Source organism: Helianthus annuus, chromosome 4 (genome assembly GCF_002127325.2).
Source record: "Helianthus annuus cultivar XRQ/B chromosome 4, HanXRQr2.0-SUNRISE, whole genome shotgun sequence".
Classification (NCBI taxonomy): Eukaryota; Viridiplantae; Streptophyta; class Magnoliopsida; order Asterales; family Asteraceae; genus Helianthus; species Helianthus annuus.
The window spans coordinates 169,089,656-169,098,624 of record NC_035436.2 but is presented as its reverse complement, the minus strand read 5'-3'; the positions used below and the strand labels follow the sequence as shown (position 1 = coordinate 169,098,624).

General features: G+C 43.3%; 1 protein-coding gene across 1 annotated transcript; it reads right to left on the bottom strand.

Moving 5' to 3' along the window:
• Window positions 1-201: 201 nt before the first annotated feature.
• Window positions 202-576, bottom strand: LOC110928399. The gene has a single exon (XM_022171414.1). It carries the CDS (start codon window positions 574-576, stop codon window positions 202-204), a length of 375 nt encoding a protein of 124 aa, XP_022027106.1.
• Window positions 577-8,969: the final 8,393 nt, after the last annotated feature.

Below are 8,969 nucleotides of genomic sequence, written 5' to 3'. Positions count from 1 at the left end.
CAACGATAACTTACTTGTGTTTTGGAACACCATTCATATGGATTTGGTTTGGTTTAATGGCAATTACTTTTATTATATATATTGTTCTATATGATTGGTGGCTTGATCCTGGTCAGTCACGCTCCCAAGTGGTGATACTCCGCAGGTGGATTTTGGGGGTGTGACACCCAAGTAGTGCTTCAATCGATGGCCGTTCACTTTTCATGATCTCTTACTAACTTCATCGTATAGCTCAATCGCACTATGCGGAAACACTTCCTTCACGACATACGGTCCCGTCCACTTTGACTTCAACTTTCCAGGAAACAACTTAAACTTCGAATTGTAAAGAAGCACTTGATCACCGGTTTTAAGCTCCTTCAACCCCTTAATCTTCCTATCATGTAACGCTTTTGTTTTCTCTTTGATACTCCAAGAACGCTCATACGCCGTATCTCTAAGGGCTTCTAACTCATGGATTTGGAAATACCTTTTCCTAGCCGCTGGAGTAAGATCTAAGTTCACGGTTTTAAGAGCCCAAAGCGCTCGGTGCTCCAATTCTACCAAGAGATGGCACGCTTTGCCATAGACTATCATGAACGGTGTGGTACCTAAGGGTGTTTTGCAGGCGGTGCGAAATGCCCACAAAGCATCATCGAGTTTATCCGACCAATCCTTATGACTCTTTCCTACTGTTTTCTCTAATATCCTTTTCACTCCCCTATTCGCATTCTCTACTTGACCGTTTGTTTATGGATGGTACGCGGTAGACAAACAGTGAGTAACTCCATATCGCTCCAATGCCTTCTCCAACACGGCATTACAAAAGTGCGTTCCTCTATCACTAATAAGGGCTTTAGGAATACCGAAACGCGTGAACAAGTTCTTCAAGAATCTCACCACCACTCGGGTATCGTTTGTAGGCAAAGCTTGAGCTTCCACCCACTTCGAAACGTAGTCAATTGCCACGAGGATGTACCTATTCCCACTCGAAGGAGGAAAAGGCCCCATAAAGTCTATTCCCCATGCGTCAAAGATTTTGAGTACTTGAATAGGAGTTTGGGGCATCTCATTCTTGGATGAGATATTGCCCGTGCGTTGTCAAGCATCGCAAGTCATAACAAATTCAGTAACATCATCAAATACCGTAGGCCAAAAGAAACCGCAATCGAAGACTTTTTGTGCGGTAATGTGTGCACCATGATGACCTCACGTCAACCCCTGCACATGCCTAAGAATATCTAAACCCTCTTCCTTACTAACACACCTCCTAAGAATATGGTCGCCTCTTATCCTAAAAAGGTAAGGGTTATCCCATATGTACTTTCTCGCATCTCTAAACAACTTCCTCTTTTATTGGGCATTCATATCCTTCATCACATACCCATTTGCAAGATAATTCTCTATATCACTAAACCATGACAAACCCTCATTCTCCGCCGTAACAAAATCGATGGACTCATGAGGGAATCTATCTCCTATCGCCTCCTCACGAATCTCCTCCCTACTAGGATCCTCTAGATGCGAAAGATGGTCCGCCGCGACATTCTCCGCTCCTTTATTATCCCTAATCTCTATGTTAAACTCGGAAAGAAGGAGGATCCATCGTATAAGACGAGGCTTAGCATCTTTCTTTTGGAAAAGATAGCGCCAAGCCGCATGGTCGGTGAAAACTATGGTCTTTGAAAGAACAAGGTATGAACGGAACTAATCGAAAGCAAAGACGACGGATAGAAGTTCCTTCTCGGTTGTAGTGTAATTCTCTTGGGCGTATTGAGGGTTTTACTCGCATAGTAGATCGGGTGAAAGTGATTCTCCTGTCTTTGACCCAAGACCGCCCCGACCGCGTAGTCGCTTGCGTCACACATGAGCTCAAAGGGTAAGCTCCAATCGAAGGATACAAGAATGGGTGCACTCACGAGTTTTCCTTTTTGGAAATCGAACGCTTGAAGACACTCCTTATCGAAGACAAACGAGACGTCCTTCTCAAGGAGTCGAGTCACGGGGCGAGTGATTTTGGAAAAATCCTTAATAACGCGCCTATAGAAGCCTGCATGACCCAAGAAACTACGAATGGACTTAACACTAGTCGGTGGAGGGAGCCTACTAATTGTATCTATCTTGGTACGATCTACCTCTAAACCGGCTTTAGAAATCATATGCCCTAAAACAATCCCCTCCGTAACCATGAAGTGACACTTTTTCCAATTAAGCATCAACTTCGTCTCAACACACCTCTTCATCATTCTCTCAAGATTACCTAAACATTGATCAAATGAATTGCCATAGACCGAGAAATCATCCATAAAGACCTCCATAGAACTCTTAACCATGTCTTGAAAGATGGCAATCATACATCATTGGAATGTAGTCGGAGCGTTACATAATCCAAACGGCATGCGTCGGTACGCGTACGTGCCATATGGACATGTAAAGGTTATCTTCTCTTGGTCTTCCGGCGCGATGGGGATTTGGAAGTAGCCGAAAAAACCATCAAGGAACAATAGAATTGTTGCGCCACGAGATGCTCTAGCATTTGGTCGATGAATGGGAGTGGGAAGTGGTCTTTCTGGGTGGCGTCATTGAGCTTGCGGTAGTCAATACACACACGCCAACCGGTGACCGTACGAGAAGGGATGAGCTCGTTTTTCTCATTCACGACAACAGTCATCCCCCCTTCTTAGGGACGACTTGAGTAGGGCTCACCCAAGAAGAGTCGGATATGGGATAAATCAAACCGGTTTCCATCAACTTCAACACCTCTTTTCTAACTACCTCTTTCATGTTGGGATTTAGGCGCCTTTGAGGTTGCACCACCGGTTTAAACTCATCCTCCATAAGAATACCGTGGGTGCAAAAAGTGGGGCTAATCCCCTTAATGTCGGACAATTTCCAAGCAATAGCCTCCTTGTGCTCCTTTAGCACCTCAACTAACTTCCTCTTCTCCTCCTCCGTCAATTTAGAAGAAAAAATGACGGGCATACTCGAATTCTCTCCTAAGAAAACATAATCTAGGTGTAACGGAAGGACCTTAATCTCTAGGGGTGGAGTATCTATGGGTTTACTCTCACTCTCTTCCTTAATCTCACAAAGCTCTAAGGTTTCGGGAACCCAAGTCAAATCTACCTCTTCACCCTCATCAACCAATTCCTCTTCAACTACTCCCTCACTAACTAGATCGGCTCTACTAATGAAATCTATGCACCTATCAACGCACGAGATGAAAGAATCTAGAAAGTAAACGGAGTGACATGGACCACTAGAATCATCACTACCACTATGGTGTTGCATGGCTCTATCTATCTCAAAGGTGACTATCTCATTGCCCGCACGAAGTGAAATCTTACCGTCAAAGACATCGATGACTGCCTTTACGGTGCGAAGGAATGGACGGCCAAGAATGATCGGAACTCTCTCGTCGACCTTCATATCTAGAACCACGAAATCTACGGGAAACACGAACTTATCTACCTTAACAAGTAAATTCTCTATGACTCCACGAGGATACTTGACCGAGCGGTCGGCCAAGGACAATGACATACGCGTGGGTGTAAGCTGTGACAACTCGAGTTTCCGAGATTCCACTTTCGCATTTATTGCACGTTAACTGTTTGTCTAGTTGCTTACTTACACAATTTGTTGCTTTGTAACTGTAAACGTTGTGATTTGATAAAGTGTATTGTGATTGTTGCATGGTTATGTGTTATGTTACGAATGATTTGACAAATACATGAACTTGGTGATGAAACTGTAAATTATATGTGGTGTGTGTGTTTTGTGTAAAGGATGATACTTAGGGGTGTTTAGTGATAGTAATGAAAAATAACAAAACCCCTTAACCCTAAATCATTCTCACCAATTTCAATCATATGTCACTTCAAATCATTCTCTCTACAATCATTCTCACATCATTCTTGGCTATCATTCTTGGCTACACAAGTTCTCTTGCATCAATCTTGATCTTCCAATCCATCTAGAATCAATCTAAGGTAAACGTTTAATGATTGTTTGTTGTTAATCCTTGATTATGTGATTCATGCAAAACCCTAGTTCTACATACAATAGTTCTGTGTTTATTGATTGATTCTGATTATTGTGAAATGGATATGATTAGTTGTGTAATCACTTGCCTGACACTAAGATGCCTGTTATGATAGAGATGTTTGATTGATGATTAGATTACTGTAATGCAAATTTATGAAATTAGGGTTTCTTGATCGAAGAACGTAACTGTTACATTGAACTTGAATACTCGCATGATTTTAGTCCAGAGAATTGTGTCAGGGTTTTGTGAAGTCACAAAGTCCGAATTTTATTTGAGATGCATAGTCTAAGTTTTGATTAAACACTATAGGGTCCGAGTTATATAAATGAACATGATTCCGAGTTTTACCCTAGTCCGACTTTTGAATGATATGCTTTATATGTCCGAATTTTATATGCTTGAAAGGGTCCGAATTTTATGACATTGTGTGGTGTCCGAATTTGTGTAAGGGGGAAGGCATAGTCCGAGTTTTGTTTAGGGTAAACAAGGTCCGACTTTTACAAGGTGATGTATGGGTCCGAGTTTTGAGAGGATGCTTGGGTCCGAATTTTAGTAATATGTGTGATCTGAGTTTTGTGTTGCTTGTATAGTCTGAGTTTACTTGAGGCACAACATGTCTGAGTTTTATGGAATGCCGTAAGGTCCGAATTTCATGAATAATGTATTGTCTGAGTTTTGATTGAGCACATGATCCAAATTTCTAGTAATGATGCATGGTCCAGATTTTTAATGATGTTGTAAGGTCTGAGTTTTTGTAAACAACACGTGGTCTGAGTTTTCAATCATTAAAGAGTCCGAGGTTGTTGTTTGGTTCATAAGTGTTACGGTATGCCACTGACTGCATGTTACTGTATATGTTACTATATGATACTGTATGTATGTGCACTCTATGTCACGTCATTCTGTACACGATTGTCACACGAAACACAGTTGTTTGGACATCAAGGAATTGTAAACCCTAATTAAACGTGAACACTTACATCGAGTTTATGTGCAATGTACACTAGGTCGTGTGTAACGGACCTAATCATTTATTTAACACTAGAAGCAATAACAAACCGAGCAAACCAAGGTGAGTTCACACTCTTACCAAGGCATGGTATTCCCGGGGTTTGGGAATGGGATTGAAGGAATGAGATTGAATAGATACTTGTACTTACACTGTTACTAGACTATCTACCATCGTCCTCGGATGCGAAGGATACATACGTAAAACCTACGTATACTTGTACTCATCACTGTCCTCAGGTTGCGAAGGACACTTACGTAAAACCTACGTAAACTTATACTCACTATTGCCTCGGATTGTGACAGGCACTTACGTAAAACCTATGTAAACCTCCGCGTACCACTGTCCTCGGTTTGTGAAGGACACTTACGTAAAACATACGTAAACCTTGTACGTACTACTGTTCTCGGGTTAAGAAGAACACTTATGGTTACAAATAGTCTAGTGTATAAGCAAACATGCGAAGCCCCCACTAATAGAACATACTATCGGCCTAGTAGAGCCACACGTTACGAAACATACTTACTATTACGAACTTACTTACTGTGAACTCGCTCAACTAGTTGTTGACTCTCTGTTACATGCCTTGCAGGTCGTTAGGTATACATGGAGCTTGCACTGGGAGGCGCGGTCGTTGTGGACAAGGATCGTGAATGCTTTGATTAAACATTATGACATTACATATTTTATTTATGTTGGGCTTTTACTCATATGCTTCCGCTAAACGCTGAATTTATACTTATGTTTTGAACACCTTTCATATGGATTGGTTTGGTAAAATTACATTTACTTTTACTATTTATATTGTTCTATATGATTGGTGGCTTGATCCTGGTCAGTCACGCTCCCAAGCGGTAGTACTCCGCGTGTGGATTTTGGGGGTGTGACAGATTGGTATCAGAGCCATTGGTTATAGAGAACTCGGTTTTAATAAGGGAAAAACGTTTTTTATTAAAACCAGACTATAACCAGTACAGTGCTCAACGATCCACAACGACGCCTCGCTCCACGTGCAAGACTCAACATCCTAGGTAATAAGGTTTATGTTTATCGCCTACATGCTAGAATTACATAGAACTTTGCTCGTGGTATGCTTAGATTACATTGCCTACTATTCGTTATTGCTTGAGAACACTTGTGTGCTTACTCTCTTTTGTCATCGAACTATTCGCGAACCTCTCTCACTTATGTTATATTTGCTATGAAGATCATGGCCGGACGTATTAACTTGACTCAAGCCCAGTTGACGGCTCTCATCAACGAACAAGTTGCTGCGGCACTTGCAGCTGCACAAGCAGGAGGTATACCCTGCAGTCGTAACTCACACTAGGATCTTTAGATCCTACATTCCTAAACCAACTCTTGTGTTTAACCTTGCCCTATTTATACACAACAGGTCAACACGCTCAGCCACCTGTTTGCACTTTCAAGAATTTCATGGACTGTCGTCCAAGCACGTTCAGTGGCACGGAGGGAGAAGTGGGACTCCTCCATTGGTTTGAAAAGCTCGAGTCTGTGTTTGAAATGTGTGAATGCCCTGAGGCTCGCAGGGTGAAGTACGCCACTGGCACACTGGAAGGAATCACGCTGACTTGGTGGAATGCGCAAGTCCAACTTTTAGGATTGGCAGCTGCTAATGCCACTCCTTGGAATGATTTCAAGGAGCTGATTAAACGGGAATACTGCACACGCGACGACATCCACAAGTTAGAAGTGGAGTTCTTTCATTTGAAGATGACTGGGTCGGAAATTGAAGCATATACTAAAAGGTCAAACGAGCTGGCCGTTCTGTGTCCAACTATGGTGGACCCTCCTATCAGACGCATTGAGTTGTATCTCAAGGGGTTGGCACCAGAAATTCAAAGCCACGTGACATCGGCCAACCTTGCTAACATCCAGGATATTCAGCGCCTTGCTCATCGCCTCATGGATCAGGCAATGGAACAAGACAGGCTGCCTAAGCGCATCAGCGCTACTACTACCGTTACCACTTCTGCTACTCCTGCTACCCCTAGTGACAACAAGAGAAAATGGGAGGGGATTCCAGCAAAGGTTCAGCTTCAGTTCAGTCTCAGGTGCAGCAGCGAAAGACTGACAACTATCAGAGCCCTAGTCAGCAATCTTCGGGCAGTCAGGGTGGTTATCGAGGGAACCTCCCAAGGTGTAACAATTGTAACAGACACCACAGTGGCCAGTGCAACAAGGGTCGTTGCCAGAGGTGTCTCAAGATGGGTCATGAGGCCAAGGATTGTAGGAGCCCGCGGCCTGCGAATCAGAATCAACAGCAACAGCAAACACCACAGAATCAGCAACAGGGCAACAAGGGATGTTTTCATTGTGGCGCTGAAGGTCACTTCAAAAGACACTGCCCTCGGTTAAACCGAAACCAGAACAACAACAACAATAACCAAGGCAACGGAAAAAACAACGGTGGGAACAACAACGGCAACGAAGCTAGGGGACGTGCATTTGTGCTGGGGCAGGGTGATGCCAGGAATGATCCCAACGTAGTTATGGGTAAGTTTCTTCTTGACGACTTTTATGTTACTGTATTGTTTGATTCGGGTGCGGATACAAGTTATGTGTCTTTGAAAGTTAGCCAAATGTTAAAACGTGCACCAACTCCCCTAAGCACCAAACATGTCGTAGAGTTAGCTAACGGTAAAAGTCTAGAGGCCACACACGTAGTTCAGGGTTGTAATATTATCCTCGCTGGTCAGACTTTCTCCATCGACCTCATTCCTATAGTTCTGGGTAGTTTTGACATCGTCATTGGTATGGATTGTTTATCCCAGCAGAAAGCAGAGATTCTATGTAAGGAGAAGATCATTCGTATTCCCCGTACTGGTAAAGAACCTCTCAAAGTTCAAGGCGACAAGAGTGGTGCTGTGGTTGGCATCATCTCCTTCCTAAAGGCTCAGATATGTTTACGAAAGGGTCACACTGCCATTCTGGCACTAGTTACTGATGCATCAACGAAAGAGAAAAGAGTAGAGGATATCCCAGTTGTACGCGATTTTCCTCAAGTGTTTCCTGAAGATTTACCTGGTCTACCGCCTCATCGTCAGGTCGAATTCCAGATTGAACTAGCTCCTGGAGCAGCACCTATAGCTCGCGCACCATATCGTTTAGCTCCAACTAAACTGGAAGAACTATCAAAGCAACTACAAGAGCTCTTGGATAAGGGCTTTATTCGTCCTAGCTCTTCGCCTTGGGGAGCTCTAGTATTATTCGTGAAAAAGAAGGACGGTACCTTCAGGATGTGCATTGATTATCGCGAGCTCAACAAGGTGACATTGAAGAATCGGTACCCTTTTCCACGTATTGACGACTTATTCGACCAGTTGCAAGGGTCGAGCTACTACTCCAAGATTGATCTGAGGTCAGGTTACCATCAGCTGAGAGTCCAGGATGAGGACGTCTCCAAAACAGCTTTCAGAACTCGCTACGGCCACTACGAGTTTCTAGTCATGCCATTCGGACTAACGAACGCGCCTGCAGTCTTTATGGACCTTATGAACAGGGTGTGCAAACCCTATCTAGACAAGTTTGTAATGTTTTTATCGACGACATTCTGATCTATTCCAAGAGTCAGGAGGAACACGAGCAGCATCTACGTCTTATCTTGGAACTTCTTCGAAAGGAACAACTGTACGCCAAGTTTTCAAAATGCGACTTTTGGCTTCGTGAAGTTCACTTTTTGGGCCATGTGGTAAACAAGGATGGGATTCATGTTGATCCATCCAAGGTAGATTCGACCAGGAACTGGCCTGCACCGCGTACACCAACGGAAATACGCCAATTCTTGGGTTTGGCGGGTTATTACAGACGGTTCATTAAAGACTTCTCCAAGATTGCGCAACCGCTTACTCTACTGACACAGAAGGGTGTCACTTATCGTTGGGGTAATCCCCAGGAAACGACTTTTCAATACCT